Source organism: Amphiprion ocellaris, chromosome 16 (assembly GCF_022539595.1).
Source record: "Amphiprion ocellaris isolate individual 3 ecotype Okinawa chromosome 16, ASM2253959v1, whole genome shotgun sequence".
In the NCBI taxonomy this organism is placed as follows: domain Eukaryota; kingdom Metazoa; phylum Chordata; class Actinopteri; family Pomacentridae; genus Amphiprion; species Amphiprion ocellaris.
Genome location: NC_072781.1, coordinates 27999326 through 28011623, shown reverse-complemented (window position 1 = coordinate 28011623; position 12298 = coordinate 27999326). Strand labels below are relative to the sequence as shown.

At 37.9% G+C, this 12298-nt stretch overlaps 1 protein-coding gene across 1 annotated transcript in view; it reads right to left on the bottom strand.

Moving 5' to 3' along the window:
• The window catches only part of opn4a (opsin 4a (melanopsin)), a 38407-nt gene extending 26436 nt beyond the window's left edge, over nt 1-11971 (bottom strand). The window contains exon 1 of the mRNA XM_055018925.1: nt 11743-11971. Coding sequence (XP_054874900.1) covers nt 11743-11922 — 180 coding nt within the window. The 5' untranslated portion in view covers nt 11923-11971. The remainder of the gene's footprint in view (nt 1-11742) is intronic.
• Between the last annotated feature and the right edge of the window lie 327 nt (nt 11972-12298).

The window sequence follows — 12298 nt, the reverse complement described above, 5'->3', positions numbered from 1 at the left end:
TGAATGGAATAAACCAGCGAGGGTCCTCACAATGACAGACGTTCTACAGCTGTGTCCTCTTTTCTTCATTCAGCCTTGAAAGCTTCCCACGCCATCAGAGACTGCAATCGCTGCATCACATGCCTACCATCAACAGCACAACATGTGTTTGTGTTCATGGCCTCTTACACAACAGGCGTCACAGAACTGGTTCAGGTCAGAGTTTGATCCTCATACAGATCAATAACTTCATCAGTGAAGCAACACCTCCAGCACCAACAAGACAGCAGATCTGTGACATATCAGCTTTCAGGATGTGGAGGTGTTGAGTCAGGGTCACCGTCAAATTCACCGGTAAATAAGTTTTGTCAATCATTACAGCCTTCCATAACTGCCTGTTGTCAAAATCACATCGCTTTAAACTGACTGCTTTTATATCGATGCAGTTCAGTGATTTTACCCTGACATACAAGGCTGTCAGATGAACTTCAGTAACCCCAATCACCACTGTAAATGTATAAAAGTCATCAATGATGGAAAATTTCTCATCTAATTCAACAGTTTGGTAAAGTCCCTACAACATTTAGTGATTCTTTTTAGCTGTGACCATTAATCTAGCTATCCACTGTAAATAATCCACCCTTAGTTTTAGCTAGCATTAACTTTGTCAACCATTTATCTCTTGCTTTTAGCTAAACTAAATCACCACAAAGAGACTGAAAACCACCATAGAGACACATAACCACCTAAAGGAAACACAAAATAACCACAAAAAGAAGCAAAAAGATTAATATTAAACCCAATATCACCACAGACTGAAAACTACTAGAGATGCAAAACTACCCCAAAGAGATGCTAACTTGCTGCAAAAAGACACAAAACAACCACAAAAAAAGATAAAACCACAACCATAACTCACCACAGACTGTTATTACAGACAGTGAACTCACCACAGACTGTTATTACAGACAGTGAACGCACCACAGACTGTTATTACAGACAGTGAACTCACCACAGACTGTTATTACAGACAGTGAACGCACCACAGACTGTTATTACAGACAGTGAACTAACCACAGACTGTTATTACAGACAGTGAACTAAACACAGACTGTTGTTACAGACAGTGAACTCACCACAGACTGTTATTACAGACAGTGAACTCACCACAGATTGTTACTACAGACAGTGAACTCACCACAGACTGTTATTACAGTGAACTCACCACAGACTGTTATTACAGACAGTGAACTCACCACAGACTGTTATTACAGACAATGAACTCACCACAGTCTCTTGTTATTATAGACATTGATCTAACCAGAGACTGACCTACTTTAATTCCAGATGTTGAACTAACCAAAGTCAGTGAAACCTTTTCTGATAATGTCCTGAAGCTTCTGAAAACATCTGGTTAAGATGTCACAGCTGGGAGTAAAACCCCCGTATGAACATCTCCAGCAGTTATTTTTGCTGCCGTGTTTTAACATTTAGTTTTTCTCCTGGAGATCAAACCTTCTCAATGACAGGTTCACAGCCAGGTTAAGATGAGGCCTTTTGAAGCTGACCTGTCCATGAACTCCACAGATGACTCAGAGACATTCAACAGGTCAGGACTTTATTATGGCTACATAAGATTTTATGACACCAGGATCCTTTGGTGTTTGAGAGATGCGAGTTTCAGACAGGAGAGGATTATTTATAGATTATCAGTGTGAGGAGAGCTTTAAAATTTAGCTTTGACTCGTTCCCACGTCCTTCCTGGCGCCCCGCTTCAAATCCTGGATGTCAAACTGTTGTAAAAACAGCCTCAATGCATAATCACATTATCCAACAGACAATTAAATTGCAATAAAAACAAGAAGGATTTACAGGATGTTTCAAGCCTCTGCAAACTGAATTTCAACACAACAAAACTTAAAACCACCACAGCGAAACCCGAAATCATCACAGAGACACAAAAATACCAAAATGGGACCAAAATCGGCATAAAGAGGCACAAAACAACCACAAAAAGATGCAAAAATACCAAAATGAGACCCCAAATCACCACAGAGATGCAAAATCACCAACAAGAGATACAAAACCGCCATATCTCTGATAGTTTTGTGTGTCAGAGTAGTCATGTTGCATTTCTTTGCAGTCATTCTGTGTCTCTTTGTAATCCTTTGTGCCACCTTATGACCATTTTGTGGCTCTCTATGGTAATTTTGAGTCTGTTTGTGGTCATTTTGATTCTTTGTGGTCACTGTGAGTCTCTTTGTGGTCATTTTGTGTCTCTTTGTGGTCATTTTAGGTCTGTTTGTGGTCATTGTGTGTCTCTTTCTAGTTGTTTTGTCTTTTTGTGGTCTTTTTAAGTATGTTTATGTTCATTTTGCATCTCTTTTTGTTCATTTAAGGCTGTTTGTGGTCATTTTGAGCCTCTTTGTGGACACTCTGTATCTTTGTGGTTACTTTGTGTCTCTTAGTGGTCATTTTGTGTTATTTGTGATCATTTTAAATCTGTTGTGGTCATTTTGATTCTTCATTTTGTGTCTCTGTGGTTGCTTTGTGTTTTGTGGTCTTTTTAAGTCTCTTTGTGGTCATTTGTTGTATATTTATGGTTATTTTCTGTCTCTTTGTGGTTGTTTTGAATTTCCTTAGTTGTGTTGTGTTTCCGTGTGGTAATTTTAAGTCTTTTTGTCGTGATTTTGTGTTTCATTGTGGTCATTTTGTGTTATTTGTGGTCATTTTAAATCTGTTGTTGTGAATTTGATTCTTTGTGGTCCTTCATTTTGTGCATCTTTGTTGTTGTTTTGTGTTTTTGTGGTCCTCTTAAGTCTGTTTGTGGTCATTGTGAGTCTTTTTGTGGTCATTTTAAGTCTGTTTGTCATCTCTTTGTGGCTGTTTTGTATTTCCGTAGTTGTGTTGTGTCTCCGTGTGAGGATTTTAAGTCTGTTTGTCGTGATTTTGAGTCCCTTTGTGGTATTTTAAGTTTGTATATGGTAATTTTTTTGTCTATTTATGGTCACGTTGTGTCTCTTTGTGGTTGTGCATTTCTGTGATCAGTTTAAGTCTCTTTGTGGTAATTTTGAGTCTCTCTATAGTTGTTATATGCAAACCTGCTGTTTGCAGCATGAATTCAAGACTAAGTTTCAGGTACTGTTGTGCATTGAATGCAGCACACAGTATTTTCTATCAGTTGTGTTACAGTGATCACAGACTTTAACTCTTTATTTTCTAATTGCAGAGTCACATAGGAAACAGGTAGATATATTTTTAACCCTAGCAGGAACGGTTTAGTGCAAAATCTTTGTCTAAACTGCAACAGAGAACAAATATAAAGTATCAGAAAATGGCAAAACTCAAAAGAAGTTTCTATGAATAGACTAATGCAGCAGACTGGTCCTTTAAAGCTGTTTGATCCACAGAGAGTTAAAGCTGCAGATCCTCCACTATGTGAAGCTTTTATACGATGGGATTCGTATCAGCTGCACATATTTCCTTCATCCCTGCATTTTGCTTCACTGGCTTTGCAGTATATAGGTTTTTTGTTCAGACTTCCTGAGTTTTTTCTCTAAAACCTTTTGATTTAATGATAACCGCTGTTTGTTTGACTTTATCACAGAGTGCACATCCTAATTTTACACTTTCTGCCATGTGATCGTCACAAAAGATCAGACATTCCTACAACATGTGTATATCTGTCATAACACACAGTGAGAGCAGGATTCAATGCTGATTATAAGCAAAAATTACAGAATGAAAGTAAACTTTTAAGTGCTGCACGCAGGAAAATTCCAGTAAAAGAAAAACAAAACAAAAAAACTATAATAAAAATGGTAAATTAGTGGTTTGCAAAAACAGAAAATAACAAATACCATTGCTTTTATTATAACACATAAAAAAATTGTAGTAAAAAAAAGTAATAAAAATAAAATAACAACCAAAATTTTGGTCAATACTTTTATTAACAGTTATGAACTGTTGTTATGAAAATGTTCATTGCAATATAAAATAACAGCAGTAACACTGAAACTTCAGATTTTATTATTATTAATATTATAAAAGAATAGAATTTAAATGCAAACTGTTATCGTTATTGCTAATACAATAATTGTTTTTCTTGTTTAACAAAAACTAAATAACATAAATAAATTAATATATTAATAAACTACTAAAAAAAATAGAACAAATTAAAAAATCTGAATCATACAAATAAATAATAATAAATTATTATTAATTTGTTATTATTGGTATTATTGATGTTGGTATTAATAATATCTCTGAGGTCAGTGTGTGTCTACTTGATGATATTTTGTGTTTTTGTGGACATTTTTATTTGCATTGTGGTTGTTCTGTGTCTTTTTGTTGTCATTTTGCACCAATTTGTAGTTGTTTAACACCTTTGTGTTCATTTTGTGTCTCTTTATAGATACTTTGCATGTCTTTATAGTCATTTTGTGTTTTTAGTCATTTTGTGTCTCTGCAGTCATTTTGTGTCTGTTTTTGTCATTTTGTGTCTCTTTATAGTCATTTTGTGTCTGTTTTTGTCATTTTGTGTCTCTTTATAGTCATTTTGTGTCTCTTTGTGGTCATTTTGTGTCTCTCTGTACTCATTTTGTGTCTCTTTGTGGTCATTTCGTGTCTCTCTGTACTCATTTTGTGTCTCTGTAGTCATTTTGTGTCTCTTTATAGTAATCTTGTGTGTCTTTGCAGTCATTTTGTGTCTCTTTGTGGTAATTTCATGTCTCTCTGTACTCATTTTGTCTCTTTGTGGTCATTTTGTGTCTCTCTGTACTCATTTTGTGTCTCTGTAGTCATTTTGTGTCTCTTTATAGTAATTTTGTGTGTCTTTGCAGTCATTTTGTTACTCTTTACAGTCATTATGTGTCTCTTTGTGGTCATTTTGTGTCTCATAATGCCTGTGGTAATTTTGTGTGTCTTTTAATTATTTCTTGTGTCTCTGTGGTCATTTTGTGTCTCATTAAATAAATTTTGTGTGTCTTTGTGGTCATTTTGTGCCTCCTTGCAGTCATTTTGTGTGTCTTTGTGGTCATTTTGTGTCTCTTTTGTAGAGTTACAAGCAGACCAAATGGATGCATCTTGAAGTCAGGAAAGTCTGCTTTAAAGTGGCGGTTGTGTAGTGAGTGCAGTGCTCACAGTAACTTCAGTGTGTTCAGAATGCTGCAGTGTTTCTGGAATCCCTCCTTTGTTTTCTGACTGCAGGGTCACATGTAGAAACGGTTTAAACACTCTGTCACATCACATTTGTGAGATTCCCCTCACACGTTACCAGCGCTGAGCCATTTCCAAGCATGTGGAATAAAAACTACGCGAGTGGAAGGGCTGCCCGCACAATCAGCTGTACATCCCATAATGACAGGGGAGCTGGAACACCCAGTGTCTGCATTTGACTTAAGAAACCTGAGGTTCAGAAATCTTGGCTTCTGAGGACTTTGTGTAAAGTGTTTGAGAACAATAAATTCTCTGCAGCTGCTTCTCCATCAAACCATCTGCATTAGAGATGCAAAGTTTAAATTCTTTTCTTAACCGATGAACAATCAACTAATTATTAAAATGAATGAAACACAGTAGAGTTTGTTCATATGCTGATAGAGCCATTTTTAACAATGTTGTTTTTTGTCTCTCTGTAGTGGTTTTACGTCTCTTTATTGTCATTTTGTGTCTCTTTCTGGTGGTTCTGCATGTCTTTGTGGTCATTTTGTGACTCCTTGTAGCTTGCATCCATTTGTAGTGATTTTGCATCTCTTACTAGTTGCTTTATGTCTATTTGCAGTCATGTTGCGTCTTTTTATGGTGGTTTTGCTTCTCTTTGTGGTTGTTTTCTGTCTATTTGTAGTTATTTCGTATCTGTCTGTAGTTGTTTTGCGTTTGTGGTGATTTTGTATGTTTTTGTGGTCGCTTTGTGTCTCATTGAGGTCATTTTCTGTCTCTTTATCTCTGTGTTGCATCTCTGTGGCTGTTTTGTGTCTCCTTGTGGTTGTGTTAGCTCTGTTTGTACTCATTTGGCATCTCTTTCTGGTGGTTTTGCATGTCTGTTTTTGTGTCCATTAGTCTCTTTGTGGTCATTTTGTGTGTTTTTGTAGTAATTTTTGTGTCTCTTTCTAGTTGTTTCATGTCTATTTGCCATCGTTTTGCATCTATTTGTGTGTCTTGGCAGTCATTTTGTCTCTGTGGTAATTCTGTGTGTCTCTATGGTCATTTTTGTGTCTCTGTTGTGATTTTCTGTCCCTTTATGTTCAAGTTGCATCTCACTGTGTCTTTTTTGTGGTTGTTTGCATTTCTTTGTAGTGATTTTGTATCTCTTTCTAGACATTTTTATGTCTCTTTATTGTGGTTTTGCGTCTCTATATTGCCGTGTCTGTTGTTGTTGTGTCTCTTTGTAGTCATCTTGGTACTTTATGGTGCCTCTGTATGTCTCTATGGTCGTTTAGTGTTTTTTTTTGTAGACTTATTGCATCTTTGTCATCATTTTGCATCTGTGGTTTGTGTCTCTGTGATCCTTTTGTGTCTGTGGTCATTTTGACTCTATGTGTGATCATTTTGTGTCTCTTTGTGGTCATTTTGTGTCTATTTGTAGTAATTTTGAGTCTTTGTGGTCATTCTTTGTCTCACTGTCATCGTTTTGTGCATCTTTGTGGTCATTTGGAATCTCTTTGTGGTCATTTTGTGTTTCTTTGTGGGCATTTTGTGGTGTCTTTGTTGTCATTTTGTGTCTGTCATTATTTTAGGTATTTTTGTGATCTTTTTGTGTCTCTTTGTGGTCATGTTGAGTCTCTTTGTGGTCATTTTGTGTCTCTTTGTGGTCATTTTGTGTCTCTTTGTGGTCATTTTGCGTTCCTTTGTGGTCATTTTGTCTCTTTGTGGTCATTTTGTCTCTTTGTGGTCATTTTGAGTCTCTTTGTGGTCATTTTGAGTCTCTTTGTGGTCATTTTGAGTCTCTTTGTGGTCATTTTGTGTCTCTTTGTGGTCATTTTGCATTCCTTTGTGGTCATTTTGTCTCTTTGTGGTCATTTTGTCTCTTTGTGGTCATTTTGAGTCTCTTTGTGGTCATTTTGAGTCTCTTTGTGGTCATTTTGAGTCTCTTTGTGGTCATTTTGTGTCTCTTTGTGGTCATTTTGAGTTCCTTTGTAGTTATTTTGTCTCTTTGTGGTCATTTTGTCTCTTTGTGGTCATTTTGTGTCTCTTTGTGGTCATTTTGTGTCTCTTTGTAGTTGTTTTAGGTCTCTGATCTTTTTGTGTCTATTTGTGGTCATTTTGAGTCTACCAGTTTGTGTCTTGGTGGTTTTGTGTCTCATTGTAGTTATTTTGTCTTTTTGCGGTCCTTTTGTGTCTCTTTTTTGTACTTTTGCATCTCTTTGGTGTAGTTTTTTGCCTGTTTGTGTGTTATTTCTGTCTCTTGGTAGTTTTCTTGACATTTTGTGGTAAATTTGTGTGGCTCAGTGATTTAGCGTCTCTTTTTCAGCCGTTTACAAATCAGAATTCTGCAACTGGATGTATTTCTGTGATATTGTTAAAGTGAGGGAGCTTTGTGTGTCCTCCATCCACCCTGATCTCCTCCTATTCAGCTCATAAATGTCGCACTTCATTCTATCAAAAATAACCCAAAACAGCAGTGACTTTTCATTAGAAAAGTCCCTGCCGTTTGGACTAAACTACAGCTCATTATGTTCTATTACTGTCACACAGCTCATATTATTAACAGTTTTGTTTTTAAAATAGTTTGATGACAGGAGGCGTAGTTTTGTTTTTGATGGTCGTATGGGATTAAAGCTGTACAGGGGCTTTGTAAGGCTTCCTGTGAGGCTGGTAATAAGCTGACTGACACTCACCATGACTTAAAATGACTAAAGTTCCCCTAAAAAAAGACACATTTCTCTGTGCTCCTACAGTGTTTGACAGTTTACATTAAATAAACTGACATACATTTCCAGGAATCGTTGTTGGACAGCAGGAATAAAAATAGCCCTGGCATGTCGCCAGCGTGCAAACATGAGTGGCATTAATGTGTGGTATTAGCCTACAGTTGTGTGTCTGCAGCCTTCAGCGTTGCATCCATCAGCCTCCTGCAGCCTCCTCTGTGATTACAGCTTCACTGAGGCGTCCTGCACAGGCATACATCTGGCTGAACAACACAAACCACACCAGAAGGTGACGGAGGAGGAGAAAACCTTCACTCAGTCATCAGACTGTACAAAGTTGTGGTTGCTTCACATCTTTTTGTTGTCATTTTGCACTTCTGTTTGTGTCTTTGTGGCCATTTTTCATGTTTGTGTAATCATTTTGTGTGTCTTTGTGGAAATTTTAAGTCTCTGTGGTTGTTTTGCATCTTTTTGAGTCTTTTTGTGTCTCTATTGTCATTTTGCATTTCTGTATAGTCTTACTATGTGTCTTTATGGATCTGTTGGAATCATTATGTGAGTTTTTGTAATTTTTAGTGTCACTGTAGGAGGTTTTGGTCTCGTTGTGTTTTTATGCATCTCTTTGTAGTTATTTCTTTGTAGGCAGTAGTTATGTTCCTCTTTGTAGCTGTTTTGTGTCTCTGTGATCATTGTATGGGTCTTTTTGCATCCCTTTGTGGCAGTTTTGCATCTTTTTGAGGTCATTTTGTTTCATTTTATGGTCATTTTGTGGTCATTTTATGTTTCTTTGTAGACATTTTGTGTCTTTGTAGTAGTTATGTTCCTCTTTGTGCGTGTTTTGTGTCTCTTTGTGGCTGTTTTGTGTCTCTTTGTGATCATTGTATAGGTCTTTCTGCATCTCTTTGTGGTTGTTTTGCATGTCTATGTAGTAATTTTGTGTGTTTAAGTGGTCACTTTGAATCTCTTTGGGGTTATGTTGTGTCTCTTTGTGGTCTTTTTGCATCTCTTCGTGGTTGTTTGGCATATTTGTATAGTCATTTTGTGTCTCTGTAGTAATTTTCTGTCACTTTGGGGTAATTTTGTTTGTCTTTGTGGCCCTTTTGTGCGTCTTTCTACTGATTTTGTGTCTTTTGGTGGTTGTTTTGTGTAATTTTGTTGTAGTTTTGTCTCTTTGTAGACTTTTTCTAACACTTTGTAGGTATTTTGTGTTCCTTTGTGGATATTTTGTCTGACTTTATGGTCATTTTCTACCTCTTTGTGGTTGATTTGTGTCTTTTCATTGCCATTTTACATCTCTTTACAGTCATTTTTGCATGTCTTTGTAGTCATTTTGCATCTCTTGGAGTCATTTTGTGTGTCTTTGTGCTTGCTTTGTGTCTTTTTTACCATTTTGCATCTCTGTACAGTCATTTTGTGTTTCTTTGTGGTCATTTTGCATCTCTTTACAGTCATTTTGTGTCTCTTTGTGGCCGTTCCTTGTGTTTTTGTGGTCATTTTTGTATATCTTTGCAGCAATGTTGTATCTCTTCGCACTCATTTTGTGTCTCTTTGTGGTTATTTTGCAGGTCTTTATAGTTGTTTTATGTATCTCTTTAGCTGTTTATTTTGTGTGATCCTTTTGTGTCAGTTAACTGAGCTGTGTAACTAATATCAGGTCACTTTATCCAGAGACTCTGGTCCTGAGGCTTCGAACCTCTGAGTCTCCGTCCAGTAAAGAATCTATCTATTGAACAGACAGAGGATGTAGATTAGCCTTCAGTCCACCAGCTGACCAAAACTCGCATGTCGAATAGGAAGCAGGTGAATTGTGACTTTTCTGTCGAGTAAATACCAACCCATCTGCAGAATAACAACACAGTTCTGCAGCCACTGCGACAAGACACGGACACACTCTATGAACTGCAAATCAGTTTTAAAGAGCAGTTGGTCGCTGCAGAACAGACGACCAGCCAATGACATGTCCACACACGGACGTGCAGCGTTATCAGTGGTGCACCTGAACTCCCTGCAGCTTCGCTTCACCTCAGGAGGAAAAAACAGTCGACCTTTCAGCCTGGAACCGTGACGTCTGTCAGCTCTGACCCGAAGCTGCTGCCTCCCTTTATCTCTGTTTCTGACAGCCAGCAGCATCAGCACCCACGGTTTTTTTCTCTGGTGCAGCCAACAGTAAAAGCATCTGCGAGTGTTTGCTTGTGCACTTTTACACTCCGCCCGATGAAGCAAACAAAACCCTCAGAGGAGAGAAGTTGCATCCATGCATGTCAGGTTGACGAGTCTCAGAGACGAAGCTGTCAGCAACATCCCTCTGCTATCTCAGCTGAACTACCATCCTGAAACCTGTAGCTCAACTCAGCGGAGCATCTGATGCTAATTACATCCTTTTAATGAGCTCTTATCTATCAAACCTTTAACAAGCAGGTGTAAACTCCATCACAGCAAAACTCAGCTGGCTCAAATGTCAACACGTAATTTTAATTTCTCCTGTTTCAAATCTACGGTGAGCTCTTGTTCTTGTTCTCTGCTGCTGCCACAGTGAATTAGGTCATTTCATTTGATCAATATGTAGCCTGTAGTCTGTCTGTTCCACTTATATCTAAACAATCATGTGCTCCACCTATAAATGTCATCCAGTGCAGCTGCATATTAATCCTCATAGAACCAAACCTCATAGAAAAAAATGTATACTTAATTTTGATTTGATTGCTTTGAACAGCAGAGAATGTGAACAATGTAGAAGAAACCGGTTTTCAAATCAGTAGTACCCAATTTGGCTCCAGTTAAATTATCAAAGAGGCGAAAAACCTTAACTAGAACCTGTGCAAACTGATTGTATAGTGATTTTTCTCAGGAGTGAGTTAAATTTTATACATTTTTCATCCCCTAAACATTAAATTGTACATATTTTCTGTAGAGTTTGGCTGAACAAAAGTGAACAGCTGCATGTTAAATCTGCGTTGAACCGAATCTCATAGAAAAATGCTTGTATTTAACATTTATTTGCTTACTGTTAATAGTAGAATACATAAACAGCATAAAAGAATCCTGTTTTCAAATTGGTTCGACTCCGTACTCAATTCGTCCTTAGGTAAATCATCATAGGCATTGATTTAAAATTTTCAAATAAACTAACTAGAATCGTTGCAAACCGACTCCAAAGTTTATCTCAGGCGTGTGTTTAAAAGTATTCAGCCCACAGACAATAAATTGCGCATATCTATTGCGGATTTTGGCTGAGCAGAAGTGAGCAGCTGCATGTTAAACCTTTCACATATATGCGAGAGCGCTATGAACCGAACCTCACAGAAAAATGCGTAAATTTAATAGTTGTTCGCTTGCTATTAATAGGAGAAGATGTAAACTCAGTAAATGAAGGCTGTTTTCAAATCGGTACAACTCAATCCTCAATTCGGCTGCAGTTAAATGATCAAAAAGCAACCAGTTTTTAAAACCCTTAACTAGAACCTATGAAAATAGAGCCTTAACTTCTGAAGTGGGTGCGTTGAATTTAATTCACTATGCAGCCCAAACATTAAATTGCACTATTTTCAGTGGACTTCGACTGAACAGCAGTAAACACTTGTCTGAGAGCGCAATGAACCGAACCTCATAGAAAAACGCGAGTATTTAATTTATATTTTTTATTGTTAATAGTAGAAGATGAAAACAGTGTATAAGAGGCTTGTCTTCCAATCAATATGACTCAGTCCTCAATTCGGCCGAAGTTAAAATTTTAAAGAGTCGTTATTTTTTAAAAACATCAACTAAAACATGTGCAAATTGACTATTTCTTTATTATGTCGGGCGTGAGTTTAAATTCAGTTAATTTCCCAGCGCTCAGACGTTAAATCGCACTTATTCTCTATGAGTTCGGCTGTGAATCAAACAGAAACTTCCTCACCGTCGGTGCGGCCGCGGCGGGAAGCTGGAGCTCCACGAGCCGGTACGCATCCACGGCCGATCCGTTGCCGCTCCACGCGGATGCCGCCGTCAGCGCCAGACTGTCCGAGCCGCGCGCCGCCGTGCAGTTGGCCTCGTGCTCGCCGCAGGAGATGACGCTCTGCCGCGCGGTCCGAACCATGCCGCCGCCGCCGCTGCTGCTTCACGCGCTCCGCCTGCACGAGGAGAGGAAGAAGCGACAGGTGAGGCTCAGGTGGGTCGTGTCACCACTGCGCAGGTCAGAGCAGAACAAACCGGGAAATAATGTTGTGACTTTGTAGTTTGGAGGGTTTGTGGTCATTTTGTTTCTCTCTGTGGTCGTTTTCCAACTATTTGAGGGGTTTTTGGGGTTTTTTTTGTCACAATTTTTGCATCACTTTATAGTTATTTTCTATCTATTTGTGATTATTTTAAAGGTATTTGTGGTGCTTTTGTGTGTGTGTGTAGGATCATTTTGTGCATTTTTGTGGCTGTTTTGTGTTTCTCTGTGGTTGTTTTGTGTGTTTTTGTTGACCTTT